This window comes from Suricata suricatta, chromosome 1 (assembly GCF_006229205.1).
Source record: "Suricata suricatta isolate VVHF042 chromosome 1, meerkat_22Aug2017_6uvM2_HiC, whole genome shotgun sequence".
Taxonomy (NCBI): domain Eukaryota; kingdom Metazoa; phylum Chordata; class Mammalia; order Carnivora; family Herpestidae; genus Suricata; species Suricata suricatta.
Window position 1 is genome coordinate 175,456,968 of NC_043700.1, and position 21,851 is coordinate 175,478,818.

At 41.0% G+C, this 21,851-nt stretch overlaps 1 protein-coding gene across 1 annotated transcript in view; it reads left to right on the plus strand.

The window, feature by feature from the left end:
* Positions 1-10,814: 10,814 nt before the first annotated feature.
* DHX15 (DEAH-box helicase 15) overlaps positions 10,815-21,851 on the plus strand; it is a 58,249-nt gene continuing 47,212 nt past the window's right edge. The window contains exons 1-2 of the mRNA XM_029948040.1: positions 10,815-11,052; positions 17,445-17,880. Coding sequence (XP_029803900.1) covers positions 10,982-11,052; positions 17,445-17,880 — 507 coding nt within the window. The 5' untranslated portion in view covers positions 10,815-10,981. The remainder of the gene's footprint in view (positions 11,053-17,444; positions 17,881-21,851) is intronic.

The following is a 21,851-nucleotide window of genomic DNA, read 5'->3' on the forward strand; positions in this document are numbered from 1 at the left end:
CCTTCCTCCATCTCCAAAGCCAGCAACAGAGGGTTGGCTCCCTCCCATGCTTTGAATCTCTCCTTCCTTTTCTTTCATCACATCAATCTGACTGACTGTCCTACCTTCCTCTTCCATTTTTAAAGCCTATTTGATTACACTGAGATTGCCAGCATAATCCAAGATAATCTCCCTATCTTAAAGTCTGTGAGCTTAATTTCATCTGCAAAGTATCTTTTGCCACATAATGTAATAGATATAGGGGAAACATCCAGAGAATGAAGATCACGGAGCCAAAGTTCTGCCTACCTCACTGGGCTTCCTAGAAACATTGAACATTTTCTTCATGATATGTTTACTATTATTATTTTAAGGGGCATGGTTTTGATGGTTGACTCTTCTCTGTTGCCTTCCTTGGCAGATGAAAGGACACCAGGAGGATGCCAGGGCCTGGTTCTTATTCATGGAGGAAGTGCTCTCACCTAGTTCCATGTTTTCAAATAGCATCTCTATGCTGATGATGCCACGGTTTATATCTCCAGCTCTAAACTTTAGTCATAGGTTTACCTGCCTCCCTGACATCTCCACAGAATAATAAACATCTCAAACTCAGCACAACCAAAATAGAATCCTTAAAATTGTTGAATGTTTATTTATTTATTTTTTGAGAGGGAGAAAAAGTGTGAGAGGGGCAAGGGCAGAGAGAGAGGGAGACAGAGAATCCCAAACAGGCTCCATGCTGTCAGTGCAGAGCCCAATGTGGGGCTTGAACCCATGAACCATGAGATCATGACGAGCCAAAATCAAGAGTCAGAACTCTGACTGAACTATCCAGGTGCCCCTCAAAATAGAATTCTTAATTCATCCCCTCCAACTCCCCCACCACAATTTTACTCACCTTAATAAACAGTTCCACCATAAACCCAATTGATCAGATGTCCCATTTTCTTCTCCTTTCTTTCTCCTTTCTCAACTTTCTGTTGAGACAACCCATTAGCATGTCCTGTTTGCTCTGCCTCAAAAATAAATCCCACATCCAAGTGTGCCAAGTGTCACAAGGGCAGGAATCTTTTCTATTTTGTTCATCACTATAGCCTTAGCATCTAGAACAGTTCTTGACATATAGATGGTGCTAAGTAAATACATGTTGAATGAATGAATGAATGAATGAATATATGAAACTTCCAAGCTTTCTGACAAGTCATCTAGAATGTTTGGAAGTTTTTCATTCTGAAAATAAGGAAACCAACTCTAATATCTTAAATTGGGTTTCTTGGGAAGCCGATTCTGATATTGAGATTAGCATACAGGAAATATATGAGGGAGTGCTCCAGCGATCAAAACAAGTGGAAAGGAAGGGAAGAGATTAGGATTGGACAGAAAGAAATGTATGGCTGTGAAAGTTCCCCCAAAAGGCTGAATTCAATCCCAGCGGGAACTCCAAAGCTGGGACAGCTCTTCCCATTGGGTCCAGATCACAGTGGGTGGGGCCAAGATTTATATTCCCATAATATTAGGTCACTAGACACTGGCTACCCATCTACATTGCAATAGGTATCAATGCTGCAATGAATCCTCATTGCCTCCTTCCTCTACTGCCCATCTGTTTTACTCTCACTCTCAGGCAGCATCTTTGGTGATCCCGATGGCTTACCTAGTAATAAAACCCAGACCTTCAAATCTTAAGGGGCTGAGTCCCTGGTGACTAGAGCTACTACATTTGTATATTTATTTTCAAAATTAGAAAACAGAGTACCAAGAGGTGCTCAAATGCATCACCTGAGTGGAAAACATTTTCTTTTTTTATGTAACAGCAGCCTTATTTCCTTCTGGTGACCAAAGCCAATTACTTCTGCCAGGATGGTGATTCCTCTTCCTGCCTTCTGGTCCTTTGGCATGAAGAGCTTAGAGAGCCCAGTTGATAGTCATGGTGGAACCATGGACCCTTAACTGTTCAGAATCCAGAGTTTCAGGAATGGAAAATACAAATTTCCAAAATGAATCATTAGAAGTGAAGGAAAGCGGGGATACTCTTTCTCCCAACTTCTGATTCCCAGGCCTGTGTATTCTACCTATTGGGGAAACAGCACCATATGACAGCCATTTATTTAGTGGGGCTTTTGTTTGTTTGTTTTTTAGAGAGAGAGAGAGAGAGAGAGAGAATCCCAAGCAGGCTCCAAACTCAGTGCAGTCAAAATTAAGAGTAGGATGCCCAATGGACGGAGCCACCCAGATGCCGCCAGAGTCATTAATCGGGACTGTGCATTGCATTATGGTGGGCGGCACGCTATCTTCATAAGATGTCTCGGAGCCAGTTATCCCATCACACTTGTCCCTTCTGGGATTGCAGTATAGGATATGAACAGTGTGTCTTCTGGTTCTGGTTCTGTGTTTTGTTCCAATATTTCTTTTAATGTTAAGTAGGTCCCTTTGTGTGACACAATAGTATGTGGAATCTCATAATAGGTGATTAAATATTCCATACGCTCTTGGATAATGGTACTTGCTGAGGATCTGTGGATAGTAAAAGCAAATCCTTACCTAGAGTATGTGCTTATTCTTGTCAAAATAAATGGCTACCTCTTCCAGGGGTGATGGTATCAAATGTAGGTAACTTGTTATTACTTGGTCTCTTAGAGAAATTGTATCATCCTGGGCATTCAGGACTGGTTTCTGTTATGAGAAGGTTGGACATTCAGTGGTGGCAATAGTTAGTCTCGTTAAGTGGGACCCATGCTGTTGCATCCACATATGGCTTCCATCTCTGCAACCATGACAATTCCACTCATATGCTCATCAAACCAGCAGTGGAATGGCTGATGACAGAGGCCTGTCTATCACTGGATGATATGTGGTTTATTAGAGCCTCTTCTATGATGGATGTTCTCTGATAGGCATTGCCATATGAAATGAAGATCTTCACACTACATGCCCACTTCATTTGGATGGCTTTACCCTAATCGTCATTGTCCGCCATTGTCCCCCCAATCTTCCAAGCTTTCTGCTTCCAGACCCCTGACCAGATGGCCAAGCTATTAGCATTGCTCATGAATCCCTGTGTGTTCTCATTTCTTTCCATGCAAAGTGGCTGAGTGCATGGATGATATCTCCTTACCACTAATCTTTCATGATCATGCTGAGTGAGACAGTCGTGCAGCCACTGTTCACTTCTAGCTTTCACCAACAAACCAAATCAAGTCATCTGTGAATCCATCTCAGATTTTTCCCTCTTTTGTCACCTGATCATTGAGATGTGAGATGAGCAGTGGTGTACTGGTAAATATTTAACAACCAGCTTACTAAAAAGGAGAAAAATTATGTGATTTGCAGCATTTGCTCATTTTCATGCTATAAATCTTTCTACTATGGTCAGTTTCAAACTATCAATGTGATGTCAACAGGATGGCAACATTCTTGAAAATTTAATAATGAGTCCTCTTGAGCTGGTACGAACTGGCTCCATCACAGTGTTACAACTGAGGGAGAGGTGGTGGATGACGGTGGTGGATGACTGAGCTACATATATCCTTCCTGCTCTTGCAGCTTTGCGCTTTCTGGTTTTATTGACATCCTATCCTACAGGTTCCTCTTCCACCTGGGCCCATCCCACTTTATGGCTTGGAGGAAGTCATAGAACTTAACTCATGAGTGACAGTTCTAATATCGTGGTCACTTGATGTTCTATGATGAGGTACCTGTCTCAGGGCCTGATAGTACTCCCAAAGCTGTTTTTTGAAAGATGTATAATTCTCTGTTGTAGTTGATATGGTTTTGATCCAGAATTTTATGGATCCACATTGTGATTCTCCAATTGTGGTTAAGTAAAATCCATATGACACCTTTTTCCATCACTGACACCTCTAACACTGTAGGATCTGCAGAGCTGTATGGCCAGAAGGCCAGCTGTTTGCCCTCCAGCCTGGACCTGCGGCAGAGTCCTTTCCTACTGTGTCACCCAGTATGTGAGTTGGGACGATACTTGGGGGAATATATTGTTTCTTTAAAAATTTGTTTATGTTTATTTATTTTTGAGAGAGAGAGTGAGAGAGAGAGTGAGAGAGACAGAGCATGAGTGGAGGATGGGCAGAGATAGAATCTGAAACAGGCTCCAGGCTCTGAGTTGTCAGCACAGAGCCTGATATGAGGCTTCAAGTTATAAACCGTGAGATCATGACCCCAGCTAAAGTCAGATGCTTAATTGACTGAGCTACCCAGGTGCCCCAGAGCATATTGCTTTTAGAACTTGAAGAGACCAACCTGGCAGGCATTGTGCTGACTTGCACATAATGGCAAGGAGGGTATGTCCCCGCATAGCAAAGATCACTAGGCCCTAAAAAATTACTTAGGTGGCAGGCTCCTGAATCTTTTAAGGTTTGCCTCCCTCAAGAGTGCATGTGAATTATCAAGGCCTCCAAACTCCTAGCCACTCATTTATTTGGTCTAACTAGTATGATGTCATCAATTTTCCAGACCAGAGTGATATTCTGTGGGAGGTCCAGTTGGTTCATGTCTCTTTAGACTATGTTATAACAGAGGACAGCAGAGTTAACATAGCACTGAGCAAGTCTATAAATGGAAACTGTTGCATACTCCGAAGGAATGTGAATTCTGATTCTTGTTTTGATAGGGATAGAAAAAGAGTGAATTTGCCAGATCATTGCCATATATCACATACCTGAGTCCATGCAAATCTGCTTTAGCAAAGGTGACACACCTAACACAGAAGCTGCAATTGGGGATGCTATTTAGTTAGGTTTGTGATAGCCAATTGCCATTTTCCAGAATGTTTGGATTTTGCAGTGACCAGACCAGTAAATTAAATGGAAGTAGGATGCAGACTAGTATCCAACCATCTTTTAGATCTTTAAGGGAAGAAATAATTTTTACATTCTTTCCCTCATTTCTTTTTAATGTGGTAATATATATTCAACATGACTACCATTTTAACCATTTGTAAGTATATGGTTCAGTGGTATTTAGTGTTCACATTGTTGTGCATGTACTCATCTCTGAAAAGTTTTCATGTTTCAAATAGAAACTCTGTACTCATTAAACAAGAAATCACCATTTCTACCTTTCCCCAGTCCCTGGCAACCACTATTTGACTTTCTGTCTCTATGAATTTGACCACTCTAGGTACCTCAGATGAGTGGAAGCATAGCATGTCCTTTAGAGGGGAGAGGGGCAGAGGGAGAGGGAGAATCTTAAACAGGTGTAATGCCTAGTGCAGAGGGGGCCTGATGCAGGGCTCCATCTCACAACCATGTGGTCATGACCTGAGCTGAAATCAACTGAGCTACTCCATTTTACAGTCTCAACAGGAATGCACAAGGTTTCCAATTTCTTCACATCCTTGCCAATACTTGTTTTATTTTGTTTGTTATAGTAGCCATCCTAAAGGGTGTATAAGTGGCTTTCCATTGTGTGATTTTCACTTGAGGGGAAGAGCACTGGGTGTTGTATGGAAAACAATTTGACAATAAAATATTTTTTAAAAAAGCCTTATTTATTTATTTTGAGAGAGACAGAAATAGAGATAGCATGAGTCGGGGAGGGGCAGAGAGAAAGGGAGAGAGAGGATCCCAAGCAGCTGCCAGTGCAGGGTCCGACACGGGGCTTTAAAAAAAGAAAATAAAAACTTTTTGACAGAGAGAGAGAGAGGACGACTGTGAGCTGGAGAGGGGCAGAGAGAGAGGGAGACACAGAATCTGATGGAGGCTCCAGGTTCCAAGCTGTCAGCACAGAACCTGACACAAGGCTTGAACTCACGAACCGTGAGATGGTGATCTGGGCTGAAGTCAGATGCTCAACTGACTGAGCCACCCAGGCGCCCCAGGGTCACTTTCCAATTCTATCAACCCTAGGATGTCCTGGAATATCATATGTTGTGACTTCATTTTAATTATTGCCTGGTAGTCAGCAGGGGAAGTGGGGCATATCCCGAGAGAAGAGCATTATTATCCCACAGAGAGGAAGACTGTCACTAATTCACAGGCAAGGAACGCTAGCTTTTAATGGGGAAGAGTGGGGCATTTGGGCAGTCTCAGCAGGTTGAGGGGAATTTATAAATTCAAGATTGTTCAGGTGTATCAACCTAAGTGTTCCCATCTCATGTGTGACAGTTCCATTCTTTCCCTACTAGAGCCCTGACTTTGACATCTCATGCCTGCCTAAGTTGAGAGTTTAATATTTGCAAGTTTCCACTTGGCTTTCTGTACTCTCAGGTTTAAGTCCTGGGACTGGTCTTCAGTTTTCTCTGTCTTCCCACTGCAGGAGACGAGAACCTCTTTATATGCTCCCAGAAGGTCTTCAGGCATTCACACTTGACTTTGAATTGCAGATCTACCACTCTAATCATTGATGATCTCTCCAAAGCATCAATTCCATTTAGCAGTAGCCATCACATCCTATATGCTTACAGTTACTATTTCCCTTTGACAGCAATGAGTTTTCTTTCACTATATACCACATGCTCTTTCCCAGCACACCATGGGTAAAGCTTTTAACAATTGCCCTGTTTTCTTGTGGTAGCTATGTTCTACCCATCACCGCTGATTCATTGTGGGCCGGCGACCCGTGGCCAAGTCCAAAATACAATCAGTGTCTGCTTTCTTGGACCATTCCTGGCATCAAATCTTTTTGTTTGGGTTTCATGAAAAGTAAAGTCTGAAGCAAAGATCAATGTTCAGAAAGTTTATTAAGGAGTACAATTAGGACCAACATCAGTGGAAGGGAAGAGGAAACAGTAGGATCAGACAGAGTGAAAAAATTGGGCTGTGATGCTGTTGTATAATACAGGCTTTGACTGGCCTTTGTCCCTCGTTCCTGGGAGGTAACTTCTAAACCCCTGGAATTTCCCAAGTAACAAGACTGTTTTTGCCATTTATGGTGGGTCTTTGGACCACACTTGAGTTTATGCTAATAAGATGGTTCAGGGTGAGGGCTGGCCATGCCAGAAAGACAAACCCTGTGATTAAAAGGTTGAGGCTTTAAGAGGCGCCTTGGTTGCTCAGAAGGTTAAGTGGCTGATGCCGGCTTAAGTCATGATCTCACCAGTTCATGGGTTCGAGCCCTGCGTCTGGCTCTTTGCTGCCAGCTCGGAGGCTGGAGCTTGCTTCAGATTGTGTCTTCCTCTCTCTATGCCCTCACCCCCACTCACACTCTGTTTCTCTTAAAAATAAATAAACATTAAAACAATAATAAAAATAAAAAAGGTTGAGGCTTTGAACCTCTTGATATCAGCCCAACCTCCTGACTTCTAGAGAGGAGAAAGGGGGCTGGAGATTGAGTTCAATCATGGGGCTAATCATTAAATCAATTATGGCTACGAAATGAAACCCCAGTAAAAACTCTGGATATTGAAACTCGGTGGAGCTTCCTGGTTTGTGAATACATTCATGTGCTGCGAGTATGATGGGTCCTAATTCCATAGGGAGAGGGTACAGAAGCTCTGTGTTAGGACCCTCCCAGAACTCATGCTGTTTCTTCATTTGGTTGGTCCTAATTTGTATCCTTTATAATAAAATTGTACTCATAATTATAGTGCTTTCCTGAGTTCTGTGAGTCATTGTAGCATATTAGTGACCCTGAGGGAGTTGTGGGGGAACCTCCATTTCCAGTCTGTTGGTCAGAAGTGCAGGGAGCCTGGGCTGTCCAAACTTGTGGATGGCATCTGGAGCAAAGCCAGTCTTGTTGAGGCCTATACCCCTACCTGTGGGGTCTGAGCGAACTCTCTGGGTGGTTACTGACTGAACTGTATTGCAGCACAGAAGATGCCATTATATCAGCCTCAGCTGACCTCACAGGGAGCTCTGATGCTCTGAAGCTCACAGTTGTGCCAAGTTAGGAAGGACTAGGTGCATAAACTTCCACAGTGTATTTGAACTGTCCTCAGGCATCTTCCCTTAGTCAATGAGGATCTTGAAAGTTGCTGACAGCTAAAGGATGTCTGCAGGGAGCATTCTTGGGAGTTGAAGGATGACTTTCACTCTAGAAGCAGGATTTCCATGCAAATCATAGTAACACAACACTTTGTAACCATTTCTATCCATAAGTGGTAGAGAGAGGACAGGGTGATTAAAAGCAGTACTGAAGATTCTTGCAAATTAGTAGGCATTTTGCTGCTAAAGAGAATCCAAAGAGGGAGATTTGTGGACTGATCCTGGCAAACCCTCTGAGTGATCATATTGTCTTCGTATTTAAAACTTGATGATGTCCTCCTATTGCTCTGGGGAAGGACAAAGTCTCTACATCCTTAGCAAAACCCCTCAGGCTCTGCATGATGTAGTCCTTTCTTACATCTGCAAGGATCACAGCTTCCTCATTTTGTTGTACTTATTTTGTTCCATCTATGGATTGCACCAGACTTTTTAAAGTTTTGGGGCCTTTGCTGTTTTCTCTGTTTGGAATGCTTTCCTCTTTTTGCCTGACCAATTTGTACTTGTTTTTGTTTTTTTGTTTTTTTTTGGTCTTTGTTTACATGTCCTTTTCTCAGAGAGGTCTCCCCTAACACTCATTCTGGATCAGGACCACTTGTTATATGCACGCAAAGCACCAGCCCCCTTTAGCACTCTGTTAGCACTTATCAGAGCTTTAACAAATGACAGTTATTTTTATATTTAGCTGTTTAATGCCTCTCTTCCTTTGACAAGTGTTATGAAGGCAGGAACTATGGCTATTTTGTTCTTTCCAGTCTTCCCAGAACTAAACTCAATGCCTGACATGGGGGTTTAATAAATACTCATTGAGTGAATAAGTAAATGAAGTAATTAAGATAGGTAATAAGGACACAGTGTAGTGGTTAATAGTGTGGCTCTGTAGTCCAACTGGGTTCAAATCTTCCAAATCCTAACTTGTCTGTCCAGAGCCCTGTAAACGAGTCGTCCCCTTGCACAATGTAGGAAATTCAGTTTATCAGTCCACATTGAGGTTGTCAGACTTGTGGAACTTGTCCTTGAACAACCAAACCCTGGGGGAACAATATGGAATAAGAATAGCTATTCAGCACCAGCAGCAGCAGCGGCTCAGCATTGCGCTTAAACACAAAGACCGTCTAGGAATCCCAGAACTGTGATCTTGTCCACAATACTTAACCCTGTCTGTGCCTCAGTTTCCTCACCTGTAAAGGAGTCCAGCTCGTAGCATCTCGATGAAAGTTGTTGTAAGGGTCAGATAGGTTGACATATATAATAAACAGGGGTGCCTGGGGATTAGTCGATTAAGCATATGACTCTTGATTTCAGCTCAGGTCATGATCTCACAGTGGTGGGATCGAGCCCTCCATCAGGCTCTATGCAATCAGCACAGAGCCTCCTTGAGAATCTCTCTCTCCCTTTCTCTCCCCCTCCCCTGCTCATTCTCTTTCAAAATAAATAAATAAGTGTAAAAAACGTGTGTGTGTGTGTGTGTGTGTGTGTGTGTGTGTGTTTGTGTATGAAATAGTGTCTGGTGCACAGTAAGTTGTTTATATGCATTGGCTATTTTCTTATTACCAATTTAGGTTGGAAGACATCTCTGGCTGCACACCTGGAGCGGGTTAGTTGCATAAGACATTGCCTCTACGTGGATAAATTCAAGCCACAAGTAACAGATCAAAAGTTTGTCTAGTAGATAAAGAGTTAGTGGAAAGGAAATATTTTCTGGCATATCCAGGAAGCTGTAGGGACCTGGTGGGTGGCTTTTCTCTACTCTAAGGTCAGTAGTATCTAAAAATCGAAGGTAGGACATGGAGGCACAGAACTCTGCCCCTCCTCCCAAGCTGTGTGAACATCCTGGCAGATTCTGGCCCTTTGTTCCCCTTATAGATTCCAGAAAGGCCACTATCTTTTGGTAATTATGGCTTTTCTTCCTTCAGACTACAACACAACGGATATCCTTTTCATTAGATACACCCTAGGGCCAAGGCAGAAGCATCATTGTCTTGATTTCAGATCCTCCTTCACCAAGTCTCCTTGCACATGTAAGACAGGCTGCTCTCTTCAGGTGGGTGTAATTCCAACTGTTCCCTCATTATTTCTCCAAAATGTTACAGTACTTAATGGTAGCCCTCACACTGTGAAACATATATACTCTGGGTGCAGAGATCCACAAAAGTCATCTCACCCCAACATTTTGCTTTAGGGATAGCTAATATGACCATATGACTTGTCTCCCCAGGCTTAGTGTTCACATCTATTAACACCTACCTTGCAGTGTAACTGTAAACGTGAGGACGCAAATAGGGTTAACACTGTGGAATCACGTGATAGGCAAAGGGGTTAAAAAAAAGGCAAATTATGCCTCTACTGCCAACTTTCTCTATTCCGGGGAAAAAAACATCTATAGGTTGAAGGCATGCTGTTCGCGCTGAGCTTTAAAAAAAAAAAGGGCAAAATGGATCACGGAGCGTTTTGACATTTTCTTACCTCAGTTTCCCTAACAGAATCGAAAGGGGTCTGGTCAATGGCTGCAAGTTCTTGTAGATGTGGAGTTATAAAATATTGGGTTCCAAATCTGGCTCTGCCCTTTATTTGCTGTTATGATCTTGATTAGCTTACTAACTTCCCATGGTGTCAAACTCCCCTAAAGCCAAGATAATGGAGATGGATAAAATTTCCTAAGGAGGACTAGCCTTTCTCCTCTATGAATTTCCTAAATCAGCAGGGCGGGAAGGCCATAGGATGAACTCCTCAGGTCAGCCACACAGCTGGCAGGGAAAGTCCAGAAGAGGCAGGAAGCCTCCGCCGTGGTGGAAGGAGGGCGGGCCTGGAGTTCCCGCCTCCGTTGCGTGCGCGCACCACGCACGTACGCACAGCACGCAGAGCACGCTGCGGAAGCGCGCGCGCAGGCCCAGCCCTCGTCGCCGCCGCCATTTTAGCTTCTGGTTCCGGCCGCACGGTGTAGGCTGTTGTAGCGGGAGGGGTGGGGGTCCTCTAGAGTTAAGTAGCTGCCCTCGACTGTACCGGTACAGCCGCCAGCTTCTTTTTCTTCTTCCTTCAAAACCGCGCGCTCGCAGCGTCCGAAGATGTCCAAGCGGCACCGGTTGGATTTGGGGGAGGATTACCCCTCCGGCAAGAAGCGTGCGGGGACCGATGGGTAAGCCAGGCCGGGGGCGCGAGGCAGTGGCTCGGGCTTTGTTGGGGTGCCCGCGGAGAGCGGGCCAAGGCCGGCCTAGCCACGTCGGCCCTGGGGTGCAACCCTTTGTTTCCCTCTGGGCTGGCTCACTTGCGGCGGGTCGGGGAAAGCGGCGCCACTCCCGGGGTTCCGCTGGGCAAGGGCGCGGGGAGATGTGTGGTGCGGCCGCCGCCCGGCCCCGTCGGGAGGGTGGAGAGGCCTGCGTGGCCACGAGGGCGCCTCCTCCCCGGGCCGAGCCAAGCAGGAGTCACTTCGAGGGGAGCAGCCGGGAGGGAGCCGCGCACCTCGTGGCCTGGGTTCCCGGGCAAGGCCCGGAGCCGGGGGAGCGGGTGGGGGAGGGCGCGGAGGGAGTATTCCCTTCCAAGGGCACCAGGTATTTCTCAGGCCGAGCGACCCTGGAGAAGGCTTTGGGGGACGGCTGGGTGTCCCGCAAGGAGAAAGGCGGAGGGCAGAAAGTGAGGGGAGCGCGTGGCTTCTTCTGTAGGCTGGGATGGGGGTGGCGGGAGTTGAGTGAGGCGTGCGGACGAGTTCTCGGGGGAAGGGAGAGTAGAGGGCCTGCGGGAGAAGGGAAAATGTGGAGTATACCTGATGGGCTGGAGGGCTGGTGGTTTTGGTTTGGAGCCACGGCATTTGTAGTTTGGCGGGAGAGCTTGTGTCTCGGTCCATTCAAACACTTCAAAGTAGATACTAGGCAAACTTCCGCTCTCTGCCTACGCTCCCGCCATCTCCTTTATTTCCTGCTTTGGTTAAAACGGGTGGTTGGACATCCCTGGGACGGGAATTAGAAGGCATGCCTCCCCTTCCACGCCCGAAGTTCTAGTTTTTTGCCCCTCTCCTTACTAAAGCTACTGCTTTAGAAACAGACCCCTTTCAAAAACGTTTTAAGTATTTATGGCAAAATGTCGCCCGTGGGGAGGTTGTTTGGGAGTTTAAATACAGACTCGTGATGTTTCAGATTGCTATCCCTTCGCATTTTCTGAAAGCTACAGAGGAATTTAACAGTTGATTTTAGCAATTTCATCAAAATCATTTCTTGTCCAGTGTGTGTTTTCATTCCTGAAGTTCAGAGATTTGTTTGGATAATTCAGGCCAGGGCACAAAAGTTTGAGTACCCCAATACTTTTCATAATTTTATCCTTGCGTATGTGTAAAGACTGCAAAGAATCACTGTGTCAAGTAATCTATATGACCTGTGGATTTTTGTTCGCCCAAAGTTCTTCATTGGGATTTGTTTCCAGGTATCTATTTGTTCAGTGTGGAGTATAATCCAGGATAGGGTGTACTTTTTGATACCTTTCCGTGGTTATAATGTTACAGACTCTTTAGAGCCATAGGTGACTTTGAAGAGTATAATCAGCTCCACACAAGGGATGAGAGATGGAGACTCAGTTGTTAAGGTGGCTTGTGCAACTTTACCCAGTTTATGGCTGGATCTGGAACCTTGATCTTTTCACTCTCACTCTTAGCCTCTCTTCCTTTACAGGGCAGACCATGGCTGTAGTTAAGTCAATGCAGCCTATTTTAATGACATTTGTAATGGGTTGGTAAAGTAGGGAACACTTGGTTCTTGGTTCCTAGGAAGTAAAAATAAATTGCATGTCATCTGGCTAAGATGCAACTGGTGTCTCTCACAGGAGTTCACATTGGAACAAAATATCCTGGGGTGCTGTGAATTCATTTATTCATATTTGTATGTATGTGCACCATTTAAATGTTTTTCTTGGGACAAGTGTTCCCATGATATATCTGGAGTTGCTCCCTTTATTTTGCAAAACAGATATGTTTAGTTTAGTAAAAACGTGGCCATTTTTAGGTCTATGATGTTGACGTTAAGATTTTCTTGGTTATTACATGACATCTACCTGTTGGTGAAGGAGAGTTCTTTGGAATGAAGCCTAAGTTCTGAGATAGTCTGGAGAAAAGTTTGTGTATGCATTTCCATATGACTTCTCATAGAACTAATTTTCTTCAGCAGTGGATTACAATGTTTAATAGTGCTTGGTTTTTTTCCCCCCTTGGTATTAGACAATTTTAAAAGTTTTGTTGACTGCTGTGCAGTCTTGAAGGGTTTTTGTTTTTGGTTTTTTTTTGGTCCTAATAGTTACTAGCAAGTGGTTTTATCTAAGGGACTACTAGGCTTGTCAGTCTTCCAAACTCCACTGCTGAAAATGGCTGGCCCATTTCTCCAGAGAAGGAAGGTAATTTGAAGGAAGATTTCATTTAGATTAAAGTTCCCCAAACTTTTTATGGCATTATTTAGTCCTGCTGTATTTTATTTGCAGGTCAAGTAGAGAAGTTGAAGGTTTCTGTTACATAGTGACTTTACTGCTTTTTTCATTATCCCACAACATTTTCTATAATAATATAAAGTTATTACCAACAAAGACAACTGAAGTAGGGAAAACACTGTGAACATAAGGGACGTTTTTCCATTTTGATATTTTTTTCAGAGATTAGTTTCTGGAAAAAAATTTTTTTAATATTTATTTTGAGAGAGACAGATGGCATGAGTGGAGTAGGGTCAGAGAGACAGAGGGAGACAGAATCCCAAGCAGGCTCTGCACTGCCAGTGCAGAGCCGGATGCGGGGCTCGAACTCGTAAATTGTGAGACCCTGACCAGAGCCAAAAATCAAGAGTCAGATGCTTAACCGACTGAGACCTGAGACTCGGTGCCCCCGAGGTTACTTCCTGATTGTGGAAAAGCAAAACAAATAAAACATGTAGAGTACATACTGTGCTTCCCAAACTATTCTGGCTGCTTTGTATGTATAACCACATTTTCACTACACTCCTTTGATGGAAGTGGGGTTTCAAGTCACTTGCCCCAGAGAACATGAGAAATGTCAATATGTAAAAGATAAAAAGAAAAGGCAAAAATTTCCCTGAAATCTTCATCTTCCTCTTTAACCCGTTGATATTGTTTTTAGTATTTGCATGTTTATTCACAAATATAAACTATAATATTTAATGTCAGTGGGATATTTCAGTATGGGTTGTTTTGTGCTTTGGTTTTTATTTACTAAGAAATGTGTCATAAACAATAGAATAGATATACATTATCCTTTTCATTGGCTGTGTAATACTCCACTTGTAAAGGGGGTATCATAATTTATCTACCCAGTTTCCTGTTTGTTGGTGTTTAGAGTTTCCCAGTCTTTACTATTTTATAAGTGAAAAGATTATTGTGAAGTATACATATTGGTGCACTTCTTAGGAGAAGTGAAATTGCCACATAAAAAGAAATGCTTATTTAAAATATTCTGATTTTAATAATCAGTCGATATCTTTATTGTCAGGAGTTTGTTTCTGTTATTTCATGTAGAATTTTAATATGGTATTGTAAATTAAAACTTTAATGATAAGCATATTTATTGGGCACTTATTATGTTCCAGGCACAATTTTAAGCACTTTATGTATATTAACTTAATTTTTGCAATACTGCACAAGGCATATGAAGAGCTGCATTTTATAGACCATGGAAGAAGTAACTGGTCAGACAGCTTAAGTGCTGAGCCAGGACAGTGGCTGAGACAGGAAACGTGTGCTTATTAATAACCGTGTCATGTTGTGTCTACCTGCCAGTACTGTGGCTGTCATCAGTAAAGCACTGGTTTTTTACTTCGGTTTTTAAACATTACTCTTATCCTAATGAGTGAATCTTTTTGACAACGAAACTTCTGTATAATAAGAGTTCTTGTTTAAAAAGAATATGTATGTACTCAGTAGTCTACACGTTATTTATGAAGCAGTGGGTTTGAGAGCTCTCCTTAGCTGATTTCATTTTTATCCTCCCTCTGCCATTGAAAGTAGGTAGTTTGAATCATAGGCAACATTTCAAGATGATTGAATTTACTTTCTGCATCCTTCCTGTTGCTTTCTTTAAAATTTTTAAAAATTTTAAATTTTTTTTTTATTTATTTTTGAGAGACAGGGACAGCTCGAGCAGGGGAGAGTCAGAGAGAGGGAGATACAGAATCTGAAGCAGGCTCCAGGCTCTGAGCTGTCAGCACAGAGCCCGATGCAGGGCTCTTGAACTCATGCATCGCAAGATCACTACTTGAGCCGAAGTCGGCCACCCAGCTGACAGAGCTAACCAGGTGCCCAGCTTCCTGTTGTTTTTTTATTTTAGTACTATTTTATTAATACTTCTCACTTTATAGGTTAGTAAATTGAGACTTGCCAGTGGTTCTACAACTGATCTCAGTGCTCATTTTACTGTCTACCCCCATTTCTTGGTCAGCAGTTAAATCTTTGTGTCCTTAGAATGTATTCTATGCTTCCTATGCTTTAGTTATTTTTGGTAATAAAGTTTCTGATGAAGTAGGCCCTTGAAAAACATTTCTGTATAGCTCTTAGCAAGGTGACATGATTCACTTTGTCAGTCACTTTTCATCTCTTGTATTTGATAACTCTTGAAAGGTTAGGTTCATATGTTAAATGCCAGGTACTGTGCTAGGAGTATAGTGGAGTTCATTAAACTTCTGTTGTAGTCCTTTGTCTCTTGGTGGTCAGGTAATGGTCTTCTTTCACACCCTGCTTCCCACCCCTGGAGTACTAGAAACATGAATCCTTTGCATTTAGACCAGATCGTCTTTAAGGATTGTTTTATGTCCTGTGACCTTTAAGATACCAGGTTCTTTGAACCATTCATGGCTACAGTGCTTCTCATTTTGCTGGGCACATTTCTGTGTACCCTGTTATAAACTTTCTCATTTACATTTGGAGCAATATACTTATTTAATTAATGAGCACCCGAGACCAGAGGCAGAATGCAAAAAGCAAAGAAAGGATGGTTGATGGTATATTTCAAAGATAGGGCAGGAAGCTGAGTTCTAAGACTTAATTTTGTATGTTTACTAGGTTATCCTTGGGCTTCTTTTTCTCTTTGTGCCAAATGGGATGAAAGGCTTTAATCCTAGCTTGTATGTCCTGTGATTCTGGAGAAGGTGAACACTGGGATGGGAGAAGGGAGAATCACTTTTCAAATATATTTTGTATTTATATGAAAAGTTTATATGTCTATGAAAATATATAAAAATATGACATATGTGTATGTATGATTGTACGTAATAAAACTTTCCTCTCAATGTACATTCCTGTGGAATACAATTATATTTTAGGAAGGACAGAATACAATATAATTGGTCTCCTTACCATTTCCGTAATTGGAAAACCATCCTAACTCACGCTGGGTCTAGAATTTTAGCTGTGTACTACCAAGGGATTTCTCTTGTCCTGCTTATGTGCTATTACAGAGAATGAATGGTCTTTCCTGCTCAGCTACTGATAATTGGGGTATGGGAAGTTTGTATGTCTTTTGTGTCTTGTGGATAAGGAATAGTGATGCGTTTAGTGGCTTATCTTATAGCTTTGTGTTGCTTCACTATTTCAAGTCTGGGTCCAAATACCTGTGGCAAGTTTGCTATAGGATTTGTTCTGAAGTAAACTGGATTTGTAGAATAAAGAAGCAGAGATTATTTAAAAATTATTGTATTAGGAATCCTGTCTAGTAAATAAAAGTAGATACTAGAATTGAGTACTTAAAATTCACATTGGTTTAATATAGTGGCCATCTGCCATTACTAACATTTTAAAACAACTTACTGTTGTTCATTAGAACTTGTTTTTAATGGCTGTATTTCACTTGATGGATGACCAAAGTATACATAGGCTTACAAAGTAATTTCAATGTTTTGTAATTGTTATTAAGGAGATCATGCAGGAATAAACAATGAAAACAAAAGAATTAAAGTTTTAATTTTAGTTTTTCTTACAGAGCAAAGATATGCTTATTAAACAAAAATGAGAACGTGCTGGAAGGTGTAACTTGGAAACAAACTCACCTATAATCCTTTAGCTCCCATCCTGTTAAGTGAAAAGGAATGGACTTGAATTTTCAGCATACTAATCAATGCAAAAAAAAACCTTTTCATGTAACATGAAGGAGAATCTGGGGAAGATTGTGATGTCATCCTGTTTTTGCTTTATTTACCTCAATCTTTTCCCTACCTTGCCCTCAGTTTTAAACTTCTGCTGTCTAAATAGGAAGGGATTTTACTTTACTCAAGTCTGAGTTCTTGTGTTACCTGGTGACTAAAGGTTGTGGAAAGAGGTTGTCCCTTAACAAAATTTGAGGCCTCATCAATGAAGGAAAGCTGTTCATGGGTGATGCATGGAGAATTCTTGATTATAAAAATTTTTTTATTATTATTTCTGATACTTAAATTCATTGAGTTTTACATTGGTTTTATTCATTTGGTTGTTGGACATTTACTTTCTTTGTGACTGTAACACTGCCAAGAACATTTTGCATAAAATTTCAGACTCTGAATTCTAAATTTTTGTTTTTAGGAAGGATCGAGATCGTGACCGGGATCGTGAAGATCGGTCTAAAGATCGAGACCGAGAACGTGATAGAGGAGATAGAGAGCGGGAAAGGGAAAAAGAAAAGGAGAAGGAATTGCGAGCTTCGACTAATGCTATGCTTATCAGTGCTGGATTACCGCCTTTAAAAGCTTCCCATTCAGCTCACTCAACCCACTCTGCTCATTCAACACATTCGACACATTCTGCTCATTCAACACACACCGGACATGCAGGACACACATCACTTCCACAGTGCATTAATCCATTTACCAACTTACCCCATACTCCTCGATACTATGACATTTTAAAGAAACGGCTTCAACTCCCTGTTTGGGAATACAAGGATAGGTTTACAGATATTCTGGTTAGACATCAGTCCTTTGTACTGGTTGGTGAGACTGGGTCTGGTAAAACAACACAGGTGAGTTATTGTATATCATGGTATATACCATATTGATATTTACATTTACTAAATGTTTCTTATTTGATTCTGGTAATCTTTTCCATTGCCTGTCAGGTAGAACATCCTGAAGAGTAGTTACTTGATGGTTAGCACTATTCAGTGACACACAGTGTGGGAATCTGGTAGGGTGCACCTGTTTTCCTGAGTTTAGAGGAAAGTAGCACTGCTGTTTTGTTAACGTTAAGTATGGCAGAATGATGCTTTCCCACCACTTTGATTCTGGGGTGGTACAAATTTAGAGGTCTAAGTACGTTTTGTTTTCCATTTGAATGTAGAGAGTTGAACCATTGGGGCTGTTTTGTTTTTTCCTGTTCTTTGTTTCTTTGTTTTGTTTTGCAATTGTTTTGAAACATGTGAGTATTACCTACTCTTGAAAAAAAAATGGAATGGCTAAGTTAAAGTCTCTTTCCCCATAATCTTCATCCATCTAGTTATACCCTCCCCCCATGTACGTAGAAGTAAACACTAGTATCTTGTTAGTAATATGTCTAGAATATTTTTCAAAAATGGATGAGCCATTGTTTACTGGGCACATGTTATAGACCCCTAAGTTGCTTCTAATGGTTTTCGTAAGCAAGTAGACCCATTAGAGTATACTACTGAATGTGAAATGTTACACATCTGATAGGTAAAAAATGCATTTCAATATAATTAAAAAATTTTTTTTAAGTTTATTTTGAGAGAGACTGAGAGTGTGAGCAGAGGAGGGGCAAAGAGAGAGAGAGAGAATCCCCAACAGGCTCTGCAAGGGTCAGTGCAGATCCCGATAAGGGCTCAAACTCAGGAAACTGAGAACATGATCTGGGCCGAAATCAAGAGTTGGATGCATAACCCACTGAGCCACCCAGGAACATCTGAGTGTAGTTTTTAATTTGCATTTCCTTGCTATGAGTGAGGTGTTAATCATATTTTCATATGCTTGAGTTAATACTACAAAAGTAGTATTCCCTGTCCATGGTAGAAAATTGGGAAAATCCAGGAAGGGTTGAAATTAATTTAAAAAATACATAAATTATTATGTTGTGTTTCCTAGTGGCGTGTTTTCCACGTTTATATACCTGAGATACATGTGTATAATTGAGCATACTGCATATGCAGTTACCATTTCTTTTTATTTTATTTTCTTAAAGTTTATTTATTTATTTTGAGAGGGAGACAGTGCGACTAGGGAGGGGCAGAGAGAGAGAGAAGGAGAGGGAGAGGGAGGGAGGGAAAGAGAATCCCAAGGAGGCTCCACACTGCCAGCACAGAGCCCCGTGCAGGACTCGATCCCATGAAATTGAGATCATGATCTTAGCTGAAACTGAGAGTCCTGATTAACAGACTAAGCCACCCAGGCTCCTCCATATTTTTTTAAGTTATATATGCCCCAAATTTATCAATTTGGGTATATCAGGGAGACATTTTGAGGACTACAATAGCAACCAAAATAGGAAGCTTTTAAAGACTGCGCCTTAGTAAAATGTTTTTTTATAAGTGAAAGAAAACTTCTTGTGGATATTAGGAATTGAAACTGACATTTTTATTGCCTCACAAAAATTTGAATAATGTGTGAAATGATAGAATAACTCTAAACTTCTTAATATAGTATTTTAAAGAATTACTTCGACTGGTTTATCTAGTTTGCTTAGTGTTAATTTATCTACTTAATTAACAGTTGGATAAAGCTAGGCACTCTGTCCTTTTTATGTATTACCTCATTTAAGTGTTTCATCAACCCTACAAGGATGTTAATCACCATTTTACAGATGAGCAAAATGAGCCAGAGTCATAACAATCTTAGAGATTTAGTGGGTTGCTCTAGGTTTACGTAATAGATTTAGGTGGGCTTAATATTTAAAACTATTCCTTTGTTATAGCCAAAGTTATATTTATTTTGTTCTGCTATTCTGTGGTCTTAATGTGGTTAACCTTATTTCAGAGATGAGTGCATCTAGTAGCAATTAATGTAGAAGGAGGTCAAGTCAGTTCAAAACAAGAGGTTTGGAATTATTTGGATTAATATTTGTGGGGGTTTTTGTTTGTTTTTGTGTACTTACCATGGCAGGGCATTTGGGGGATTCAAAGTGACGCTGAAGGCTCGAATGGTGAATTGTACCAAAATGCTTTTTTCACATACTTTTATTAAAAACTTTGACTCAAAACCATTAAGTGTAGTGAGCCAGTTTTGGTTAGCTTTTTGTGTCTGTCAGAAAATCAAATCCTTCAAACAAAATCTAAACTATTGACTCTTAATTTTTGACTAAGACTTAAGATAAAGTCATTTTACATTGCAAGTTGGTATGTTCATACTATATCCATATATAAGAAACTAAAGCTAGTTTTTTCAGCCCATGGGAGGCGAGACTGGCACAGTAGGCTGAGCCTTAATATATCCTGCTGTAGATCTGGGAGCCACCAGAGCGTTTCACTGCAGAGAAATGATAAGAATTCTTACAGAATGTCTGTCTAGTGAGAATGTTGATGACAGACTATGTAGAAGATAATAAACATTCGACTGTTTAAGGTGGTAGAATGGAGAATGAAAGGTAGATTGGAGTTAGGATGTTAATATTACTGAGTGGATATGGGAGGTATTAATAAGTATTTGGAGGAAGCATAGATATGGTTTTGGTTTTGAACTTGTTGAATTTGGGATATCAATAGAATATATCAAGTGGAAATGACCACTAGGTTAGGTGTGGGAACTATCATTAGGATTGTTATTTGACATATTATAGGTAATGTTAGAAGTCTGAGGAGAATAAGACTAGTCAGGATAGTGTATAAAATAAGACTAGAGGAGCTGAGGATCAGTTTTTAGGAAGGCAGCCTCAAATGGAAGGACAGAAGCTGAAAGTAAGGATTGGCTTTAGAAGAGTTGAAGCCTGGTTTGAAGAAGCCCGTACCCTGCATATTTCAGTTCCCGCTTCCCTTCTTAATGCTGTTCTTAGAACTCTGAATAGATGGCACAGGCTGTGACTGTGCCACTTTCCAAATACTGTCTGGGAACCCTGGAAGGTCCTTGAAACTCTAAGGTCCTGGGAATTTCTTAGTTCACTTCCAACAAAACAAAAACAATTGCAACATACCCGGAATTGAAGCCTGTAAGAGAATAAAACTGTCTTCTAGTAAGCCAGACAGGAGAGATCTGTAAAAATGCAGAACAATGTACTCTTCTTGGTAATTTTTTCTTTTTCTTTTTTTTTTTTTTTTGTTTGGAACATGTAATTATTTTTCATAAAAAATGTTAGTATATAGTGGGTTTTTACTGTTAGGAATTAATATTCTAACAATTTTTCAGTTTTAATTTGTTAGTATAGTAAATCTATTAGTTTGGTATGCTTGGTTATTTTAAGAGTATAAAGGGGTCCTGAGGTCAAAAGTTCAAAAATTGCTGTAGTAGTCAGAATTTTATATTTTGTTTTTAAAGTGGGAGTAAGCTATCCATTTCATTGGAGATGAACATTCAAAAGATAAAGATCTTCTGAACATTCTTGCCTTGAGAATTCAGAATTCGTTTTAAATAGCTTTAACTGAATGAAAAATCTTCCTTTGAGTTTCATTTTGTTTGGTCTTGTAAAGTACATTTTTTTTGCGTATGTAAGAGGCTTGATGAAAGAAGTTAAATATATAAAACTTGGCTAGAAAACCACTTAAACTTTGGTTTGTGGGTTTACAGACCTAGAGAGACCTTTCTGTTTTAGGGTAGTATTTATTTCTGTTCATTTCAAATCCTTTAAAGATACATATTGTTAAACTCTTTGAGAGGCAGCATAGTTATCCTTCCCCTGTCAGATATTTAGTGGTGAAAACAGATATCCCCTAATTGCAGAAGTAACCTAACTAAAATGTAGTAACGGGATAGCAACCAATATTCTTCAGGTGTCCTTGTACAAATCCTGTACTAAAAAACCTCACACGTGTGTTTTCTGTAGCATTACAGTTTG